General features: G+C 41.9%; 2 protein-coding genes across 4 annotated transcripts in view; one reads left to right on the top strand and one right to left on the bottom strand.

The window, feature by feature from the left end:
- The window catches only part of hlcs (holocarboxylase synthetase (biotin-(proprionyl-CoA-carboxylase (ATP-hydrolysing)) ligase)), a 29,916-nt gene extending 13,691 nt beyond the window's left edge, over positions 1 to 16,225 (bottom strand). The window contains 6 exon segments of the mRNA XM_031871565.1: positions 3,645 to 3,925; positions 9,742 to 9,921; positions 10,911 to 11,938; positions 12,990 to 13,152; positions 15,153 to 15,293; positions 15,840 to 16,225. Coding sequence (XP_031727425.1) covers positions 3,645 to 3,925; positions 9,742 to 9,921; positions 10,911 to 11,938; positions 12,990 to 13,152; positions 15,153 to 15,293; positions 15,840 to 16,103 — 2,057 coding nt within the window. The 5' untranslated portion in view covers positions 16,104 to 16,225.
- A 479-nt stretch (positions 16,226 to 16,704) lies between these two features.
- tex14 (testis expressed 14, intercellular bridge forming factor) overlaps positions 16,705 to 23,336 on the top strand; it is a 15,748-nt gene continuing 9,116 nt past the window's right edge. For all 3 annotated transcript variants that reach the window (XM_031871562.1, XM_031871563.1, XM_031871564.1), the window contains exons 1-10: positions 16,705 to 16,783; positions 17,301 to 17,543; positions 17,716 to 17,830; positions 18,664 to 18,829; positions 19,351 to 19,478; positions 19,637 to 19,715; positions 20,521 to 20,654; positions 21,094 to 21,189; positions 22,033 to 22,156; positions 23,073 to 23,251. In XM_031871562.1, coding sequence (XP_031727422.1) covers positions 17,417 to 17,543; positions 17,716 to 17,830; positions 18,664 to 18,829; positions 19,351 to 19,478; positions 19,637 to 19,715; positions 20,521 to 20,654; positions 21,094 to 21,189; positions 22,033 to 22,156; positions 23,073 to 23,251 — 1,148 coding nt within the window. In that variant the 5' untranslated portion in view covers positions 16,705 to 16,783; positions 17,301 to 17,416. The remainder of the gene's footprint in view (positions 16,784 to 17,300; positions 17,544 to 17,715; positions 17,831 to 18,663; positions 18,830 to 19,350; positions 19,479 to 19,636; positions 19,716 to 20,520; positions 20,655 to 21,093; positions 21,190 to 22,032; positions 22,157 to 23,072; positions 23,252 to 23,336) is intronic.

Here is a 23,336-nt window from a genome sequence, read left to right as displayed (position 1 = left end):
CGCTGACCTGCGGGCACGTCGCCTTCAAACCCATTCCCCCTCTGGCCATTAGGCCCTCTCATCCTTTATTTGTACTGCAGATATAAGAAAAGCCACAGTCATTGTCCTCTCAAAGGACTCTAATAACTGACTCGTCTGGAATTCATCATCTGTTTCACAGTTTGCTTATTTGATTAACAATATATCGCTATTTTATCAAATGAGTTACGATACGAGGACTTTTAACGGTAATAAGGTCTGTTTATCAGCATGTGCAGCGTCAAGAACAACCTCCACCAACGAACTCTAATCTAAGTGAGTATGAATATGTATGCTTGTTGTATCAGCAGCAGAGAACAGAAGTCTGTGCTTAAGACAAGTGAAGTAACCACTGACTCAGGAGTTTACATGTTTTAACATTGTACACAAATAAGCTGTTTGTAACATATCTATATTTAAATCATTCTAACATAATATAACATAATATATTTGTATTGTATTATATTCTAACATCCCTGTTATAGAGTGCTGCAGGGATGACTGCTTCCCTCCACAAAAGAGGATTTTGGATTATTGCATAAAATAAGCTCTGCGACAAACAAATATTTATTATACTTACGTTTAATATAATGTATTATATTGTTCAGCAAGATAATCTTCAGAAATCACTTTCACGATTTTTGAAGCATAAATACAATCGGCAGAGCTAAAATGTTAACGTTTATATTAACGAACTACACCGCGGTCACATGACTTCACGTCATTGACTTTGAGGCGAGGCAACAGGAAATGCAAAAACGCTGACTCATTTCCAGCACTCTGTTGTGTGAGTGTTTTGATCTTGAAAACACTCACTCTGAAATCTTACATTTTGTGGTGTTTTTACTCTTAAGTCTCTTGCCTTATTTATATTTATTCTTTCAATTGTGCTCTCTGTGACGAAAAATTTTATTCATCCATTAAGTTGGGGGACTTGCAAAAGATTGATAAAAAAAAAAGTAAAAATGACGCAACAGAAGCCGAGATATCCCAACTTTAGTTCTTTATACAGTTCAAACTCCCATTACAATAAATCCTACAATGCAGGTTTCCATTAATCTGTACATTAAAAACTGTAAAAAAATATTGTCCAACAGAAATGAAGCATCGGTGCGCACAGAGCTAAAACTCTCCGTTAGCCCCCGCTAGCTTCCCTCTAAAACAGTTTACAACTGTCAGTTCTACGAGGCCGATTCTCTCTGAGAAGTATTCAGTATCATACTGAACGCTTAATAAACACCAACGCTCGAAGAAATAAAACAGACATTCCTTCATAATAACATTAATCAAGGCTGCACCGGGGGGACATCTGGAAACTCAGACGTTAGCGGTGAAATCAAACTGCAGCAGCGGGGCTGGGGTTGCGCGGCCCGCTCGCTCACCCTGCATTAGTTTTTGTATAACCTTAATGACAACATTGTCTGTTCCAATCAGCTCACTGCGGCTCCGCCGTCCATTTTTCAAACTTTATGACAGTTTTAATTGCTCCCACCTGCCGCCTGATCGACCCGCTCAACAGCCACTCTTGCTCATGTGTGGATGCAGACAAAGAAGTCTATTAGGTGCAACTTGCCTTCGCTGCAGTGAGGTCAGTTAGGCATTAAATTAGTTCCAGCACGTCCACACACACACACACACACACACACACACACACACACACACACACACCACAAAATTAAGAGGGAAGTTGGCATTGTCGAGGTTATTTAAATTTCATAGTGTCAGTACAGTTGGCTGACTGAACTCATTTAAATTGTGTTTTAGACATGCAATATACCGCTCCTAATTTATTATTTTGATGGTGGAGGTTAACGGCAGTGTTGTATTCAATACCACATAAACAGAGTTTAAGGAATAGCCAAGACCAGAGTGTACCAAGACCGAGACGAGACCAAGACTTTCAGGAGTTGGGACCAATCAAGACCGGACCAGTGTGAGTCCCACACTGCATGACACACTTTCAGATAGAATATGGAACATGCAAACCATATAGGCAAACCTCGCACTGATCTGAAAGATCCACATAAAAACTGTGTGTGTGTATGTATAAGTGAAGCACGAGAAAAGTCTTGATAAGATAAGGCACTACAGAGGTGAATTTTAAACGCGTGAATGTTTCTTTGTTTTTCTATGAGCAATCACCGTGCTGATTGAACAAATGAATTAGACAGTGTAGTTGGAATAGAGTTTAGTGATTTCTCCTCGGTTGTGGTCTTGACCCGTCTTGTAATAAAATCCAGAGTCCTCTTTCTCTGAGAACAAGATGAGAACAAGTAAAGATGCTGTCGATTCACGTTCGTAAAACGTTCTTTTAAAAAGGCTGGAATGCCACACCTCACACACGTACAGTACGTGCACAACCCTTTGCCGCTTCAAACACAATTAACATGCGTGCGAGTGTTCGTGCATGTGTGACTGAATATCTCAGACTGGGAGGTTGGTGGTCTGTTTCCTGCACAGGGGGGTTTATTTGTTAATTTATTAAAAATCTGTTTAGATTCAGCACAAATCTTTTTCATGAAGATAGTCAATAAAATACTGCACTGTCTGCAGTGTGACGAGTATATTTAGTGAATATCATGTCACCTAGCATATCAACACTGAACTTACATTGATCAAACTGTTGCCCCTAAGCACTGGCAGTCAGTTCAAGTTTAGTTCTAAACTAATGGAAAAAGGTATCATATGTGTCACGTATTCATAGATCTCTTTCAAGTTAGAAATGTTACACTCACACAAGATTCCTGTTTAGATAAGGATACTATTAAAAATTGTATAAATAATCAAAACTACCCCAATCCAAATTTTTGCAGGTGGCTTTTCCACATGAAGAGCTCTTTCACAACTGTAAAGATACGCAGAGCAACCCGACAGAAAAGCGTACCTGGCGACCTTTCCTCACTGGATTGTGTGATTTAAAAAACAAATAAAAGTAATCTACACAAAGTAGGAGATAGATTCGCATGGAAATAATATTTAAATCAAGGCTCAGAGCTACCAGAGCGTCATGATGATCAACACAAGTCCAGTCATGGTTTTGAGGAAACATAAAGTGCAAAACAAAAACTATATATACTTTAATTATGGAAAAGCAATTGACCAACTCCTAAAACTGAAGACACTTTGCTGTTTTTAAGTATTTTTTCTCAGCCTTTTTTTGTGTGTAGTTACAAAACTAAAAGACATGTTCCTGGCATTGACAGTAATTCTTTACCTTGAGTGAATGTGTGGAGATTTGTGTCTGAGGTTGGTGCCAGAATCATGGTGTGAATTATTATCCCAGTCGACCCTGTTGTGAGACAACTCACAAGATCCATAATGCATCTTGTGAGCACATGATGAATTTAATTTCATCTGGACTTGTTGGAGGCTCTGAACAATCAAGTGTAACAATTGCAAGAAAGCTGACTAGTTTATTTGAATAGTTGCAGGGAACTGTGCTTTAGAGTGATGAAAGGCGCCATGTAAGGCTACAGCTGGTTAGCCAGTGCACATTGCAGCAATCAAAAACCAAGTGTTGCATGTCCACTCGGCCACAAAGCCGCCATTTTGCCCGTGAAAATACGCAGCTGCCAGCCTAAGTGCACATTCCCAACACTAAGCAGGCTCATAGGAGCATGTGTTACCCTTGTAGCAGGTCCATGGTGGACGTGGCGACCTCAGCGTACAGCAGGGTGTGCCCCAGTAGGCTGGTCTTCAGGTTCTCTCTGTAGGTCTCCATGCTGAACTGCGGCCAGCTCTGGGACTCTAAGGAGTTGGTGACCAGGGCCACAGAGCCCTCAGGAAGCGAAGGCCCGTCCTGGAGCTCAGAACTGGACACCAACGAGAAGGAGGCCTTGGACAATGTGAGGAGGCCATTTTGATCCGCACGTGTCCGCAGCCAATCCACGAAGGTGGTCTTGGCCTCCTGTGAGGAGCAGAGAAGGACAATGACACCATCTTTTATATGAATTATCGTGGCCATTTCTCTATAGACACACAACTAAATCCATCTGTCATGTTATTGGACAAACCACCTGAAAACCTCTTAGAAAAGTTTGCTTTTGTATAACAATATACAGTACATATGCCTAGGCACCAACTAATATGACAGTAAAACTTTGTTTTACTTGGGCTAGGTATGTCAGTACTTTCTGACTTCCTTACTCTGTGGCTCTCAGCTACAAGCCTGTTGGTTCCTACTGAAGACGTTAATCTTTTTGTGTAATTACATAGTTATGATCGTATTGTTATTACTTAGTCTTAGTTTTTAGTGTTCATGGCAATGAAGGAACTTAAATATTGGCATTACTCAGTCAATAATTATGGATCTTCTGAAGCCGCAGCGAGTTTAGACACTTATTTATCTAGTTGACTGGGTTGTCATATCAGGCACCGTCCCCCAGTCCGAGCCTTTAGAGAGACATTTCATATCCAGAATCAGCTGGCCAAAATAAGAGTTGGATTTGATGGATTTTCCGTTTGAAATAAATGTGCTGAATGAGTTAATCAGTGTGTGTGGCTAATCAATGACACAGTGTAATTAGGCAGCAGTCCCAGTCTGCTCTGTTCCAGTCACTTCCTATTAATCAGGCTTCTCTCCTGTGTACTTACACACAACAAAACTTGTCTTAATGTTTACTCTGGTCTTTAGAATGATGAATATATCATCATATGTACTTCCTTCACCTCTCTTATTAGATTTGACTTTAGAAAAGATGATTTCCTTTAAATTTGATTCGACATCAATGTGAAGTCATCCTCACAAGACATAACAGGGTATGATTTGCACTCGGTATGATACTGACAGATGGATCAGAAACTCATTGTGGATAAACATACCCTGCCACATGAATGGCTGAGCATGACAGATTGGTCCCAGTGCCACACATGTCTGCAAGCCTGAAACATGACAAGGTTTGTTTCAACTAAACTCAGGGTTCATCCCAATATCCCTCCGTGACTCCTCTATCCTCGATCACTTGACCCGGAAATCGACGGAAACCTGGCATGTTGAGGGATGTCCCAATTTCAGAAAATGAGTTCAAAGAATAGAGAAGGCCTTCAGAGGAGGGGGAAGCATTATAAATGCTCCACCCCCAGCTGGCAGAATTTAAACAAGCCAGGGAAGGAAAAGCATCACAGCAAAACACAATTTTTAAGGGTATATATATATTAATTACTTCAGGCAGATAAATACTATCCGAACACACATTTTGTCAAAAAATTATGTCATGTGAAGCCGTTTGAAAATCCTACATTGAATCCCAGCTAGTTACAAGCTAGCTAGCAAGGTAACTAGCCAGCTCAGAATATGGACAAGAGATGGTATTTATGTTATGTAACGTTTTTTTCCTTTACAACTTACAGACCTGGTGCGCAGTTTAATGTAGGAACTATTTTCCTTCAACCATAGTCCCAACATGAAACTGCTCACAACGAGGTCCGTGGATTATCTTCAGTGATTCTGGAAACATGACATGGAAAATGTCATCTTGCTGTGTTATTGAGTGGCAGAGTCGATATCACATATATTTGAGATGATGAACTGTGACCACCATGGTCGCTTCCATGCTAACGTTACACTGGTTAAAGAAAATCACCCCAACAGCTGGGTGGTGGCTGACAGTCCCTCAGTTCTTGACGCTAGGAGACTACTTTGCCGGGAGAAGAGCAGGAATGAGCTCAGGAGACTAGTTAGCTAACTAGCCAGCTTGAGAGATAGACAAGCTAGCTAGGTAACATTACATTACAGTCATTTAGCAGATGCTTTTATCCAAAGCGACTTAAAATTCAGATTCTATCATATTCACACACCGTAGGCTACACAGCTACGGGAGCAATTTTGGGGTTAAGTGTGTTGCTCAAGGACACATCGACATGCGAATAGTGGAGCTAGTCCCTCTGATTGAAGGACGGCCCTGCTCTCCACTTAGCCACAGTCGCCACCTAGCTAGCCAGCTCTGGAGATGGACAAGCTAGCTTGCTAGATAACTAGCCAGCTGTCCTCTCCGTAGCTCCCATCCGCTCTCCTTCTGGCAAAGTAGTCTCACAGCGGCGTTGTCCCGTTGTCGGTTAATGTTAGCTTTCTCACTTAGCATAGGGTTCAAGGATGCTTGAAAAGGTCAGAGAATGGAGTGACATTTTTTCTCATATAACTAGTCACTACTTGTAAGACTAGTGGGGCTAGATAAAGTGTTGGCTGGACAACCGAGCGTGCCGTGGTAGCTTAGCCTAAATACATATAATGTAGATGTATAGGACTGCCGAGTGTCTGCTCTTTGCTTGGGTGAGAGTAGGAGTTAAAGCCAGCTCAAAGGTTAGTTAGGTCAGGGCGAGAGATTGGTGTCGGCTGTCAGCGGTCCCATTAGATATATGACAGCCTAACACCCACTGCAGAGCCTAATTAATGATAGGCCAACACATTAGTTAACAGAAATACTGGTCTTCCATTGGAATGCTCACCCAACTTTCACTCTATTGATGACTGTAAATAAAGAAAATAACATCTGACAACTTTGACACACAATAGGCCTCTGCACTTGTAAATGAATTCTATAATATAAGAGCAAATCCATGCCTGTCCTGATTCTATTTAACTCAAGAGCCCACTTCATTTCCATACGGAGGGAAATGGTGATTTTCCACCTCATGGCGGAGAACAGGAACACCCACTGAGCAGCGGTGGAAGTCAGTCAAACTGATCAGCACCACACTGAATGAATTAGTGTGTGCTGGAGAGACTTTTCATCACCTGCAAAGAGTCCTGCTACTACACTGATACGACAAGTGTGTCAACCTTACAGCTGTTGCAGTGGCAGGATGTAGTGGCTACCCTGGCCCCACACAGGTTTAAAACTACACAACCGATTTTTTTCTTTCGAGTTGTGGAGAGAGACTGGTAAAATGACCCAAGTGAGATTCATGCACAATTATGCCTGTAGATAGTGTATATGATTTAATTCTTATCATCTGCCATATTTATACATCTTTACACTAGTGTCTTTTTTGGTAAATTTTTGACATTTCTCGTTACTTATCAGCAGATATGTATACATCAATAGTAATAATTGGCGTAGTGTGTGTATATATATATATATATATATATATATGTATACACATAAAGAGAGAGAGAGATAAAAAGTAGGGCTGTGTATTGGCCAGAATCTGGCAATCTTGATAGTGATATTATGATTAAATATATTGTGATATATTGCAATACTTTAAGCATATGTTGATATGTGATCTTTTAAATCTAATTTTAAAAAAAACTGTCAAAGTATAAAGAACAGACCACCATTATGCATCAAGTCTGAGAAAAATGGTATTATGAAGTAATAAATTAAGTAAATAAAAAATATAAACAGACAGTGTTACAAACACATACAGCACATGCAGAGACAGCATATCTATTTTTTAATCATTAAAAATTGACCATATTTTTGAGAATCGTCTTCGTATCACAAAACATAGTATCAATATAAGTGGATCGATATTGGCGGATAATGTTACCCACACCAATGTATTGTTCAGGTTCTACTGCTTACGCTTGCTGAAAGGATGTAATATGTGACACAGAGAGGAGGTTAAGTCTGTCTGCCAAAACAGACAAATAACAGTGGTTTGATTTCTTGGCTCCAAATACGTCAATTTCAAAGTCCTGGTGAGAATATTACTAATATTTGGCCAAGGAACGGGAAGAAATCGGTGAAATTGTACTTATTCAGGGAAGAACTTCCAACCTGTTGAAAGCGGGCAGCAATGCCTGACAACAAGCGCTAATGGAAACCTCCACTGCTCAGACTTAGGACCAAAACACCAAGAGACAAAAACAACCTTAGGACTGAATAGAAGCTACTGGAACCGATGCAACGTAGTGAACCAGGAGCAGAGAGGCCGCTCTACAGACATGTTGAGGTTCACAGCTCTCCTCCACAACAATCTGGAAACGATTCTGCAGCCCCCAATTTCCATAAGCCTGCTTCTTGTTGGGACTGTGGGGGGAGTGGCTGGGGCAGCAGGGTTAAAGGTCACACAGCAATCCAAATATACAGCAATGAAGACAAAAACGACTACAATACCAAAGCAACTACTGCCAATATTAATGTAATACTATGTTTTTTTAAGGGAGTGCCCAAGTAGGACATCTCCCTTCAATGGTACCAGCCAGTGGAACTAAAGGTCACATTAGAAAATGTGACTCAGGTTCTTGATATCTGTTTCTCAGCCACCCCGGAGCTCTGACTCCCCCTAGTGGTTCGTCTTGAGTACATGCATCACCAAAACACACGTTTCAACACCCACACTATCTTTCCATTTAGTATGACAGAAAAAGATTTAGTTTGTCCCATTATATAGTTTGTCAAATTCAGTATGCTTTTCCCCACTATTCTGACCCACAATTCTCTGTGCCGCAGATGTATGAGCAAGAGGGATAAAGTTCAAGGAGCAATGTTTGTGTCCCAATTGAATGCATACTGCATGCAATAGTATGTACTTTGTAAGGGCAGCTGCAGTACGTACTAAAAGTAAAAAACATATGCGATTCTTCATGATGACCACACCGTTCCTATCAAACGCCCTCAATCTCCTGAGACAAAAGTGCAAAAGTAATGCTGCCATTCTCGTCCTTTTCTTACACGTCCCCACAAATATTTAAATAAAATGTAAATAAGGACAAATCTGTGTTCATTGTCACAAAAGTATATATTTTTGCTTTAAATTAATTGGACCTTCACTGTGCAGAATGTCTGTGCAGAGTTTGTTGTTGATTTTGTGACATCACTATTTTGGAGGCAAGTCACAGTCCAACATGATGTGATGAAGTGATGATGTGATGAAGTGATGATGTGATGAAGTGATGCGGAAACTTAAAATCTCCAGTGGACATGCACCTTTTATGGTTATCGTCAGTGCAGTGTCAGAGGAGAGACAGCTTTTTTGGGGCTATTTTAAAGGGATAGTTTGGATGTTTTGAAGTGGGGCTGTATGAGGTACAATGTACTGCGGTGGACGTATTTTAGACACCTAAAAAAATCTATATATAATTCAGACTTGCTATGTATTATACCTACACATTTTAAATGACTATTTTTCAATCATTCCAAATATTTTCTTTGAGCTTTTTATTAATCTGACTGCAGTCATTTGACATATATTCACGATAAAGCATACTGAAATGTTTTTCCAAAAATCAAACCGTATGGTACCCAAACCGAGTGTCACTCGCCACAGCCAGTCACTGCGATGGCTGATCAAAGACTGATTACTGCCCTGTTTGTACTGGCCCTCTGTACACAGACCTTCTGTGGGCCAGCTGCATATATATATACACTCAGACATTTGCATACATTAAGGATGCCAAATTGTTTCCACATGCGTAGTACGCCGGGTATCTATGCTGCTGCTCATACAATTAACTTTAACAAAAAAAATATGGTGCTTGCTTTGTGTGTGTGTGTGTGTGTGTGTGTGTGTGTGTGTGTGTGTGTATATATATGAATGAATGGATGGATAATGATGATGATGGATGAATAGACATCGACTCAGCTGTGTTTTTACATTGCTGAAAACACTGATAGACCATAGACACAGAAAACTGTTTTTTTCTACTTTTGTATTGGTACTTGATGTTGCAGAGAATAACGGGCCTTGTTATGTGGAATAACTCTGTTGGTCTGGACACAACCGTATCTTAATCCTGCGGCCCACCAACGTACCGATGGCGAGCAGCGGGGGTCTTACCTGAGAGGTGGCCAGCAGGTGGACTGGGCTTGGGACTGGAGTCTGGTTGAGCTCGCAGCTGAGGCCCAGAGAGGTGAGGATCTCCGTCAAGACTTCATAACGCAGCGCGTTGCTGACTTTCAGTTCATCGAAACCTTTGGCCGTCAAATTCTGGGGGTCGGGAGCAATTTCCAGGTGGGCCTGCAGACAGGGGAACACAAAGCATGTCTGACAAGCTTTAGACTTACCTACAGACTGTCCCAAACAGTATTTTCCTATTGCAAATATCAACATGCATTTCAACAAACTGCACTTGCAATTTAGACATATCCTCACAATACATCTCAGAAATTGCAGTCTTCTTCCTCATATCGAAATATAAATTAAGTAGGACTACGACTCAATTATTTTTGTTGTTGATTAGTTGCTGGGTCTGTAAAATGTTACAGTAATAGAGGAGTAAAGAAAACAGAAAATACTTAGATTTAAGAAGCTGCAACCAGAGTGTTGACTTTCTTTTCTTTACCAAGTTTGAGTTGTTATATTTTAGTTTTGATCAATTGTCTAAATAGTTTTCGATTAGATTTAATAGTTGACGACTAATTGATGCAGCTTGAAAGCAAAGGACAATACGAGGAGCTGCAGTGAGGACAGAGGTGACCGAGTTATGTTCCAATCCACCTCAACAGCAGCGGCAAGCTTCATAGGCAACGCTGGACAATCACATTAACTCTGGTGACGGTCATATCTGAATGTGGGTTGCTGGATGATACCCAGGACTACTGGAAGAATATCAGGCACCGTCTTACAGGATGTTCTGATAATAATGTTCATGACTGAGGTTAAATTGTTAGTTGTACTTCACCGCATTATATTAAAATATGTTATGAATATTTGTCCCCTCTCATGCAGTCCAGTGCATCATCACTGCCAACTACAACCACACATTTACCTCTCTGGAAGTGTCAATCAAAACTGAACATCACAATCTTCATAATGGTAGAATACATGGCAAAGCTGTTGTATTGGATTGCAATAAAAAATGAACAGGTCCACCTAAATAAAAAAAGTGTCCACTGAGCTGTTTGAGTATGAGACGAATAAGACTCTGAAGCTATAAACATTTCAAAGAAGACTCAGCCCTTTAAACCACTGCAATCATCCCCTTTAGCGATGTCATGTGTCTTTACCTGGCAGAGGACAGCCTCCCCGCCGTCCTCTCCGTGGGTCACCCTGACTACAACCATGTCCCTCTGATGGGGGGCGTCCCCTTTCAGCTCCCCCCAGAGCTCCACTTCCCCTCCTCCCTGCATGTCCCTGACGTAGACCTTCCCACTCAAAAACACGCTCAGCTCCAGCTCCGTGCTGTCCTCCCTGGTGAAGCTCAGCCTGCCGACCCGACCGCGTCGCTCCTCCCTGGCCTCCAGGCAGAGGCCCGCCGGGCACAGGGTGGAGGCCAGCCCCAGCACCCTGCCCCCCTGGCTAAGGTAGGTGAGAAAACAGGTCTGAAGCTGGGGGGTCAGGGGTTCCTTCTCTGCCAGGATGAGGAGCTTGGTATTGTCCAGCCAAGGGTCGCTCAGAGCCTGCTGTGGTTGGAGGGGATATATTATGTTGTCTTCCATGTTTATACACTCTGATAAAATCTGCCGGACATACTGAAAGCGCTCCTGGCAGCCGCCCGTGTACAGCAGAATATTTGGCGGCTTGATATTACAGTCCAGTCCACCGCTCTGCCCAGAAAACCCTTTGGCATCGTGGACGTCATCCAGAGTCTCAGCGCCACTGTCCAGCCCTGCTGAGTTATCATCGGGAAGGTCCGGAATGTTCTCAGCCGACGCGTATTTCACTGAGAGGATGGTGCTGTTCTCTAGCTCCAAGCACTCGTTGCAGCTGGACAGATGGAGGTGGTGTCTGTGGCCCTCCATGTGGTGATGGTTCCCCAAGGAGCGGTCCTCCGAGTCGCAAATGGGTCCCGGGTCCTTAGTGCCGCAGAGCGGCTCCGACCCTCGCCGTTCCTCCAACCTCCTCCTGACCTCCGGGGTGAGGAGGAGGCTGCCTTTGCGGCACGGTGGGTGCTGGCAGTCGGCCGGCAGGTGATGGCGCAAAGGCTCAGCAACGCCCTGTCCAGTCCGGGCGTCGCAGAGACATGGTGGTGTCTCGGTCTTTAGACACTGCTTCTCCAGCAGCTCGCTGAGGGTGGATTCTTGGATGAGGACAGCTACGGGAAGGTCATAACAATTTAGAAAAACATCAGTGCAATCTGGTGACTTAAAATTCGTAAAAAATATACATATATAATACATGTATCTCAGTTTACAAGCTAAGCCAAGTCAAAGTCGAAACACGTTGTCTATTTTTCCAGCAGATAGCTTTAGCACTTATTTGCAGTCACGATGAAAGACAGTTCAATATTCAAGTTTCCATCGACTCCTGAGAAAAATGTCTGTCTCGGCAGCTGCTAGAAGCTCCACTATGTTCACCAGCTAACTGTCGGTTTGTAGTTTGGTGCTGAGCAGGTAGTGAGGGTGAATGAATATTGAATGTGTAGTTTTTTAAGTTTACAATGCAAAAACAAATCTGTGTTTCTAGACCAGAACACCCCATGTGTCTGAGAAATCCTATACAATTAATAAACACAACTAAACAGTTTAATGTTTGACATAAAAGTGGTTAATTGCAAATATTACAAAAAGTATTTCTGTATTTAAACTCTAATACACTTCATGGCTTAAATATTCAGTAACGGATATATTAACAGTTACGAAGTTATTGTTTATTGTTATGCACCATTCACCGAGTCAAATTCATTGTATGTGTAACGTACTTGGCAATAAACAGTTCTGATTATATGTAAATCTTGAAGTCAATTAAAACGAGCATAAATTGCTAAACAGCGGTTTCTGTTCACAGCCAAAGGGTCCGCTCAAAGATTATGATGCTAATGTAAGATGTAAACGTGTAAGTGTAATATTAAGATGTAACAATCAGAAATGGTAAAATATAGTTCCAGAAGTTACCAAGAATAATATCACTAAATGTAGCCGACATCTAGTGTATAAATGACGATGAACAATGCACATACAGTGCAATTTATTAGAAATCTGCTCAAGCCACATTCTGGTTTATTAAACCGCGACTTTACAAAATGGATGACGCACAGCTCATTAAATGAAATAAGTATTGAAAAAGATATATTGCCACATCAGTAAGGTGTTCTGAGGCAGTGATATGAAAAGGGGAAATATGAAAATGAACTGAAGGCGACATACGGATTATCTTTGATGGCGTAAGTCCATTGTCCAGCTGAAGGCGATCTTCGATAAAAGCCACGCCCAGGCGGCTGAAGTTGTCCACGCTGGCCTGAGCCACGGCCCTGAAGGGCTGGCCGGGACTGCGGGCCAGAGGGAGGCAGTAGTCAGACCACTTCAGCACCTGCACACAACACACATCACTGGTTAGCTGACACCCAGGACTGATCCGCTGGAGTGCATCATGTCTGTCTGCTGCACAAACACAGACAGACTCTGGACAGAGCAACCAGCCTACATGTTAAAGAGATAATGCATGGGAGTTGTTTGCTAAACCAGGAGCAACTAAAAGTTACTACTTAACTATAGTAACATTTATTTCGATGCAATTGTCAAACCCACAAAAGATGAATAAATAATTTGAAGATCAATAATATTTAAATCTGCATTATACTGTAAGTAATACTAATGAAGTATGCCATTGAAAATAGGTTGGAAGTTGAATAATAGAAGTTGTAATAGATGTATACAGGTGTAGCTAGCAACTAGTGGCAACTCTGTGTATATACTAATATAATAAAGGCATACAGTATGTGGTAATGGTGCACCATTTTAGTTTAATAGGTTAACAGAGTTACTGATGATGCTTCCCACACTAACTTAATGTTTCCCCCAAACACTCTCAGTCGCTCAGCATAAATTATGATGTGTGCAATGGTTTTCTCACAGTGGCAGTTTGGAGAATTAGAAAATGGAGAAAATAGAAAGAAAACAAATACAAGGATAAATAAGTTATATATGCAAACGTGATGCCAGAATTAATGAACAGCTAAAGTATCTAAATTATATTAATTTACCCATACTAAGAAATACATTTGAACACTCTAAAATACTATAATCAGGAAGCCACTTGTGTGAAATAAAAACAAATGTACACAGAGATTAATAGAGCAGTGTTAAAAATGCAAAGTGAAATGGGTAAATCAAAGTGAAAACATGGCAGACACACAACATCCAGTCAGTGCATAGAGCGCACATGGCCGAGCGGTGTGAAGACAAATGGACAGCACTGGAGGAAGAAAGGAGAAACAGAAAAGTGGAGGAGAGAGGGAGCGCATCAAAAGAAGAGAAGCCGTCCTGGAAAGTGCAACCAAATGCCTCACGAGCAAAGCAAGTTAATGGTTTATAAAAATGAAAATAAAAAACCCAGCATGCTAAAAAATAAATAAATAAAAAAATAAAAATAAATAAATAACCTTACCGAGTTGATGAAAATAAATAAATGGCATCACTTAATCATGCTCTGTAGGAAAGCAGGCAGGGGATGCATGGAGATAATATTAAGAACAAAGACCTGAATACTTTTTTTCTGTCAGGTGGAAGCGCCTCCAGTTACACAGAGCTTCATGACGATCAACACGAGTCCAGTCACAGGTTGCCCTGCCTGCTCTTTTAATTTGCATATTTGTCGCTGGCACACCGGTTCCCCCTCTGCATATGCTCAACATACTGTATGTATGTTAACACCACCATGTGGGCAGTTAATAGAGCACTGTCATAACTCTTGAATGCATCATCCAACCAAAGATGGAAGGCCTGTTCATATGTGAACATCAAACAGTTCTGCTAAGTTTGATGGCATTTCACCGATAGGTGGTGTTCAGTATGATTAATAAATGACTAGATTAACAGAACTGTATCAGTATGTATTTTTGATTCTGAAATACTGTAAGAAAGGTTGGAAGCGATTGGTCACCGGAGGATGCTAAATGCAATCTGATTTTTGAAAGGTAAACGCTGGTCTCAACTTATTGTCTTAAAGTTAACTCTCAGGATGTTACAGTCTCTTTCCTTGGTACAAGTAGATATTATATACCATTCACAATAACCTAAACCGGTAATACACACAGTATTACTGTGTCTTAGTCGAGGAGGAGTAAAGGTACATCTGCCTGTTTTCCTTACACATAGTTTATCTAAAAAATGTATTTATACAAGCTTATATTTAGATAACAGCCATGAATAAAATATGAAAAAATGGACATAGAATATAACAGATATGAACTATAGATTCATGTGATTTGGGTATCATGAAGTTGGCTGTTGGGGCAAAATAAATCAGGTTTACTAAATTAGAACGGTGCTCTTGAAGATACTACTTGTTAGACAATGTGTGGTGCCTACTTTCTTATTGGACGTGTGAGGAGAATGGTAGCCCACTCTGTGTCCTGCAGCTTCTATGATGAATGAAATGCTCTCTATTCGCGGACCGCAAACCAGAGAGGACCCCAACAGCACGGTCCATTTGCTGAGGTCGTCGCACGCCTGGGGACAGCACAGGGAAGAATGACTCCAAACACTACCAGGCTGTTACACGGTGATTAGTAGTTAGTGACGGGGAGGCTGCTAAAATGATTTGACCATAAAGGCACAGAATGACATCAAGGCATGTAGACAGTGACACACAGGCTCATATCAAGTTAGGTCTTCAAGCAGTGAAATCTCAAGTAAGTCAAAAGTCCAAGATTAGTCTCATAAATGAGGACTCCTCCTGACTTATGTCTGACTTGGGTCTATAAGTTTTTGTGATTTAGGGCTATGTATGTAAACCTGGTTCTGTTTACAGTAAGTTACCAAACAAACACTGCTGATTTGTTTTCCTTTTTCATTCAATTTCCTTAATCACAGCTGTTGAAGTACTTTGACTTAAGTTGCGTTTTGGAATTCAGGACTAGCAGGACTGCTAGCTTCTTGCACCACTGTTAAGTAGCTCTAGAGCTAAATGAGAAATGTAAACAAGGCGGTGACAGGCCCAGGCCGGATCCAGTTATGCGATATCATGCCAATTTAAAGCTAGCTCAAGCATCTAACCTGAGGCTCCGTGACATAGACAGCCTTGTCTCCCAGCTGGAGGAAAACGTTGTCCTCGGCTGGAAGCGGACCGGGCTGCCGGCGCGCAGCTGTGTGGCGCTCGGTCGGCGACGCTGTGTCCGGTGCTGAGGCCGAGCTCGAGCAGACTCGGAAGCTGAAGCTGAAGTTGCCGCTGCTCAGTCGGGAGAGGCTGTTACGTATCAAAACCGAGTAGCACTTGTGAAAGCGCACCCAAAGATAGACGTAGCACACCGTTATTAACATCTTAACCGGCCAACACGAAGGGGGGACATCGTGACTGTTCTTCTCGCCATTTATGTTATGTTGATGTTGGCGGTTACAACATGACTGCTGGCTGTAACGTCAAGCCGGTTGCTACGACTCTTCGTCTCTCTATTTAACAGTGGGTAGAGTAACAAGCGTTATGGCGCATTACCGCCACCTATGTTGGAGTGTGTGCCAGTGCTCTTGGGCTAGTAACAAAGAAGATGGCGAATGTTAACGTCATTACGTTTTTTTTCAGGCAGGATATTAAAAACAAAGGAGGGAATATTATTCCCCAGTATTTCTGAACTGTTTGAAAAAAATATAGGCCTATAAAACACAAACAGGAGACAACTAATGTTACACCCTGCCCTTACCTCAACACAACCACCTCCATACATTTTTATTTATTTATATATTTATATCTTACCGTTTTATTTTAAATTTTGCTGAGATTCTGTTTGCTCTTTTAACACTGCAATGGCCACTTAAGTAATGCATGAAATAATTGTTAGCATGGATGGATCGGCTAACAGTCGAGGTGACTCCTTATTGGCTGAGAGGCATGAGTGACACGTGACACATCGAGGCGGGTCAGATACCTGGTCCCTCCGCCATCATGAGGCACAGCTTAGCTAGTGCTATAAGAAACTGAACCCATCTGTTACCTGTAACGTTACGTAAGTCTGAGTTTTACTACTCAATATTGATCAGGCATCTATATGGATACACTATGAGTGTTTTTAGGAATTGTTTATTTTATGGGTGTTCTTTTCAGAAGCTAACGTTTTATAAAAATATAGTTAATGTTAGCTAGCATTTTATTAGCAGTTTTGCTAATTTGCCATATGATATGGATAAAGAGAAATGTCTTAAAGAGAACTAGTGATAAGTTATAATCTGAAAAAAAGAAGAAGAATTTTTAAAGTTACGCTAATTATAAAAGGTAAAGTCCTGCATTCTAATACATTATATGGGAACTTTGTATGTTGGATTTTCCAGAACACCTCACAGAGAGATGATGTCATAAGTAACGTTAACATTAGAAATATATTACTATAAAGGAATAAAGGGGTGAATTCTAAATGTATTAAGTAAAAGTACTAATTCTTAATACTAGTTGAAAGTGTTATATATTATTCACTTCTTGCTGTGAGGCAGTGGTGCTAAACTGAATGATTTTGCGTAATTACATAGATCACTGGTGTTTGACCTGCATCAAACATGTTAGCTATAATAGCATCCACAAGGTCAAACGGGCTTCAACAAGTTTGACTTCACTGTAACTGTCTGCTGGGTCGACCAGAAACAGGATGAGCACGCTGCCATTCCCCTGCCCTGTGCATGTGGGTGTTGTTACCACTGGAGGCGTACACGCTCAACTGCACAAATACACTTTGATGGGAAACCTCACCAAGTTGGAGAAACTTCTGAATAAGGGTATGTCACTTGGTTGCTGTAATAGCACCAGTATTGTATTTATAATTGTACCAGTAATACGTCCAGGTTGGCATCATGCAGATAAAGATGAATCCAATACTAGTCTTAAGTCAGACACCCAGTGCTTGACATAAAGGGACGCTTGCGCTCCGTGTTTCCTGATGTGTTCCAGGTGTTGACGTGGACTGTGTGAATCACTTGGGCCAGACTCCACTGTTCCATGGCGCTCTGTCGGGCCAAGCAAAGGTGACGGAGCTGCTCCTGCGTCACGGGGCTGATCCCAACCAGTAAGTCTGGGCCTGGCACTCACTCTAAGGATACTTGTAGCTCATGCATTCTCATAAAGCTTACCTCTAAAGTCCTGGTCACGCTGATAGAATGATTTAGACTTTGACCAATGACACCAATGACTTGTGTCTTGACTCGAACTTTAGCCCTCTGGCCTGGAATGACTTAATTCCGCCACAAACCCAAAGATTCAAGGTGATATCATGCAAAAGTGCGCCGCGTATTAACTCTTCATATTTCTGACAAACGGACATACTTTGAATACATCCAACACGAGCCCTTTGCGCAAGCAGAAGGGACAGATGTTTGTCAGTGCACATCAGCACAGTATCACATAAAACATACCAGTGAGGAGACTTCTATTGTAGCCTAGAATGAAATATGTCTGTTGTTTGGTTCATGGCCTCTCTGCCAGCTGGTGTCCGTACTGAGCTAAAGATCTTTTGTGAGGTAAAAGTAGCATCGCTGTTTAACATCACTTTAATATGCTGAGTGGACGGTATGTCTTTGCATTGCTAAAACGATATCAAACCTCAACCCGAGACCCAGGAATAGAATACCTGTAGATATCAAATGTATTTAAAAGTTAGAAATACAGAGCGCCTTGCTAGCCAAGTGGTTACCGGCCGCACATTGACAACTGCATTGTCTCAGGTTCGATTCTGGCTTTATACGTAATATACCAACTGCTGTTGACCTGTGCTTTTTTTGGTCTTGACTTAGAACTTGACCTGGAACTTCCTAGCCAAGACTTACTTGGTACTTGCAAAACAATGTTTCTGTCACAGTTTTACAACACAGCATATTGATTACATTATCGACTCTCTTCTAGTCGCTGTATGGACCGGAGCACCCCGGTTCACGCGGGCATACTCTCCTGTAACCCTTCAGTGGTTAGGGGCTTGCTAGACGCTGGAGGAGATCTGAGGTTTCACGACTGGGAGGGCAGGACGCCCTTTGACTGGCTCAGGACTGTGAAGCAGGAAGGCAGATCCAGGGTGAGCCGTTCAGTTGTTCAGCTTGCAGCGTCTCTCTCACCGGATGCTGGTGAAGTGCGACATGCATAGCTGCAGCACCAGCTTGAGCATACGTAACTTAGAATAAGTGGACTGATGAAAGAGGAACTCCAGGGATTTAGCATTGCACTTCCATAAAGTTGAGGGACGAACAAGAGATATAGCCAGGAGGAAGGAAGTGAGCAAGGAAAAATATTGGCTGTGGTAAATAAGAATTTCAGGCCACAACAGGCCACCAAATTTTCTTTCATTAAGAATATAAAAAAAAAAAAGTTAGAAAGTTAGTTAGAATGGTCAAGATGCACATCTCTCTCTCTCTCTGCATGTTTAAGCTTGAGCTGCTGCGTCCTTTATGTTAATCCGACAGCATTCTGTTCACACTTGTGATGTTGAAAGTGATACAGAAATATTTTTAGGTCCAACCTGTAACATTCTCCCGGTTACGTGAAGATGACTCGGCAACTCCAACATGTTAAATTACACCCGTGCTTCTGTCTCATCAGATGCAAGACTTCCTGGAGAGCTGCATATCCTCCATGCAGCAGCTGTGTCCGAGCCCAGCCGGGACGTCCCGCACGTCTACATCCATCTTGTCACACCCTGCGTCTCTGATGGATCGCATAAAAGCATGGTACGGCCCACGTGGATCACACACTTATCCAACATGATATTGTTCTTATTGAACATATAAGAAGAAATAACATCAGGGAATTAGAATAGCGTTCACACAGCTCTGTCGTTAGTCGTGTAATGTATAATCAACCGTTTCTGCGTTTCTGCTCCCTTCAGCGGAATTGAGAGGCAGTTCAATAAGAGGACAAACAGCAAGTTTTCCTGTACAGCTGCCTGCTGTGTAGGGTTTGGAAAGGTATATCACTTCATACAGTATTCAGTAGATGCTGATTTGTTACGTATGTGTTCTGTGTTGGCTGGGAGTGACACTATATGTTTCAGAAACAGTTAGAAGCAAATTAAACATGAACAAACCAGCTGCACAGCTTTCTCAAATGTGTCTGAATGTTTCAGTTAGTCAAATGATGGAAGCCTACTTTTTAGACTTCTGGAAGCTTCTTCCTGTTCCTGTAAATTGTAGGTGCACTTTGGCTGGTGGTGGACGAAAAACAAGTTTATTGATATTGCTGTCTTAAATAACAAATAATACAAAGAAATAAGACAATTTGGGCCTTTTACTTCATAACTAGCTGACATAAATTAGAAAGCTTCAAAATTACAAGACATTTGATTTGAATTAGATTTGATGTTTTTCTTTTATCATTCATTGCAGCGTTAGAAATGTTAATGGTTATGTGTAGGGGTGGCTGTGGCTCAGGGGGAAAGTGGGTCTTACTTTAATTAAAAGGTCCGGCTCCTCCTGTCGGTAGGTGCTTCACAGCAGCTCACTGCTCCCAATGCTGAGGATGGGTTAAGTTTAATGTATCTATACTATGCATGGGACGACTGAAATAAAGTCAGTGTTTAAGACTCAAAGCTCAAACTTTGTTTGCCGGTTTGAATTTTTTCACATGTGGAGAATAGTTGAAAACCTTTTATTGTATTACATGTACAATCTCTCCCTGTTATCTGGATGAGTGGATGGGACATACAGGCTGACAGTCTCTGTGACAGTATGGTCTGCACTGGGTGTTCTCCTGAAGTAAGGATTGTTTGTCTAGGTGTGTGTTAACAAGCTGTGCCAGGCGCTGGCTGTGCCAGCATCTGTCCCACTGATGAGAGACAGTGATCTGACCCAGGCTGACGATGAACCTCTGCTCTCCTTCTCCTGTGGCTCTTTGACCTCTATGACCAAGTAAGACCGTTACGTCACACAGAACCACAATCACAGAATTACAAGTGTGTCGACACATACCGGGAATCAGACTCTCAATGTTCTCACACACAGAGAACCAGTAGTGAGGGAAGAGGGGGCTGCAGCTCCCCCTTTTGGTTAGAGTGAAAACATACATAGCATCATACTTTTTATATCATCAGCCAATCATTAGAGTTCTTATCAAATCATAATTGGAGAATATGTCTATCTCAAGTAATTAACACCATTTTTCCTGGTTTCGAATACACAGCAGAAAGTCATACCAATGACTTACATTCACATTGTTTATCAACACACTAAAATAAAATAACATCGTGAGAGAAACACCAGGAATTGGGCTGTTATTATATGAAAGTAATGACTTGTTCTTCAAGCCAGAGATATTTGATCACATTGAAGACCAAATGGTGTGTTTCAGTTCCAGCTGGAGGGGCTCCAGGGTGACAGTAAAAACAATGAAGGACAGTCAGACAGCCTATCCAGACCTGCTGCTCATGGAACAAGACTACTGCAGGTGATGGGGTGTGGTCTTCAGACATTGTTTTGGTTGTTGACTTGTGGAATTTCTAAAGGAAGCTCTAAAGTAATATTTTTAGATCACCACCGATACCGACATCGAGTCCAGAATAACCCTTTTCTCCAAGAAATACGGGAATATGTATTCCTATGTGGAAAGCATCATGTTTTTAATCCATATCTGGTTTTCATATCCATTTGTATTAAAGGTAATAACCCTAACCTAAGGTAACAACTAACCCTAACCTCAATCCAAAGAGCTGTATGAACAGGCTTGGCTTAGCACATAATTGAGCAAAGCAACTCTTGCCAGTAACCTTTATTAATGTGAGCAGAAACCTCAGAAACACAACTTATTTTTGAGTTTGGATTGTTTTATTTATGAGCTAACATTGGCCAGACCTGTGTGCTGGACCAAAATCACTGCAGGCGACCGGATCAACCAACAGACGACTGAGAAGCACTGTCCTTGAAGCATGGAGCCCCTTCTGCACTCGGAAGGATCTGTACCTGAGGCCAAACCTCTGGGTGTGACAAGTGTGATCAGTGGGACAATTCAAGTGTGTTTTGACCTTCGCCACTTCTACATAGAGATTATGAAGCAGAGTCCACTCCCCAAGTTTTCCTTACTCGAAAATCCTCTCAGTTTCAACCAAGTCCGGCTGACCTGAGGCCGGTCTGGGGAGCATATCAGCTGTGGCGAACCAACATTCATTTCACAACTAACTTAAAGACCAAAATTTAGTGTGTGTGTGTGTGTGTGTGTGTGTGTGTGTGTGTGTGTGTGTGTGTGTGTGTGTGTGTGTGTGTGTGTGTGTGTGTGTGTGTGTGTGTGTGTCAGCCAGCTGTTCCACCCGCAGCTGCTGCAGCTGATGGCGGTGAGTCTGTCTGATGACCTCCAGAGGACCAGTCTGGTGTTTGAACCGGTCGACGTCGGCACGCTGCACACCCTGCTGCACATCAGGGTAACAAAGACACACCTGGAGGATTACTTCATACTACTACCAGACACATAGAGTACATGAGATTCATGGAGGCTTGTCTACACGTGTTCTGGGGGCCTTGTTGCCTTTGTTTGATAGCTTACAGTGTAGAGATAGAGAGATGGACAGGAAGCGTTTCCAGATTCAGCTTTATTTTTTTCCCAAATTCCCCGTTTACCATTTACATTTTTCTGAATTCTGGAAACAACAAGAAAGGAAATTAATTTTGTTTCTGACTTTTCTCCTGTACTTGCTTTTTCATTGTGAAAAACTGGATACTTAAACCTCTTTAGGACAAACAACCTGAGAAGTAAAAAATCCCTCCTTGTCTAAACTGATTACATAGATTTAAAGGGTTAAAAGCCAAACGAGTTGGAAAAAGGTCGTCTTCGAGCTCAGATGTGACATTTTCTGTTTCAAACAGGTCTGGAGTTGCAGTTTGTGCCTCCGTTTTATTAATGAAAGGAAAACTGGAGCATTCCATCTCCTGCTTCACTCAAAGAAGTGACAGAAACAAACATGGAAGACCTCATAAAGGCATTTTGTATGTCAAGCAAATCAAACCAAATGCACCATTAAATGTCGTTTTTAAATAAATGTAGGCATTTATGCACATTCACAAATTCATTTACCGGCAAAAATAAATATGGCACGGAAATACATTAGAGTGAGAGCACTGAGAGTCCAGTGGACAGACTCAAAAGATGGACACATCAATCACTATCTGAACACTAACTAGTGAAACAGTTTCATTCTAAATGATAAGCAAGTAGTATGTTGTGTAAGTCGCACTGTATTGCTGCCCTTTCAAACCGTGGGCAGTAAATAGTACTGTACTTTGTGTGTGTGTGTGTGTGTGTGTGTGTGTGTGTGTGTTGTCTACTCCCTGTCCGTGCAGCGTGCAGAGTTTCCAGTGCTGCAGGACAGGTGGCTGCTGTCAGTGATGTTGCAGGTGTGCGAGGGTCTGCAGTACATCCACAGGGGGGGCCTGGTGATGAGGGCCCTGTCCTCCCACAGCGTGGTCCTCACCAAGTTCGCAGTAGTCAAACTGACTGGTTTCGGCTTCATGGTCCCCAGGTAATGCAGGCCCAGACCTTCACCAGACCTACACCACACCTTCACCAGACCTTCATCAGACCTACACCAGACCTTCACCAGACCT

This window comes from Anarrhichthys ocellatus, unplaced genomic scaffold (assembly GCF_004355925.1).
Source record: "Anarrhichthys ocellatus isolate YVR2014 unplaced genomic scaffold, GSC_Weel_1.0 scaffold59, whole genome shotgun sequence".
In the NCBI taxonomy this organism is placed as follows: domain Eukaryota; kingdom Metazoa; phylum Chordata; class Actinopteri; order Perciformes; family Anarhichadidae; genus Anarrhichthys; species Anarrhichthys ocellatus.
Note: the sequence above shows the minus strand (reverse complement) of the source record. Positions and strands in the feature narration are given on the sequence as shown.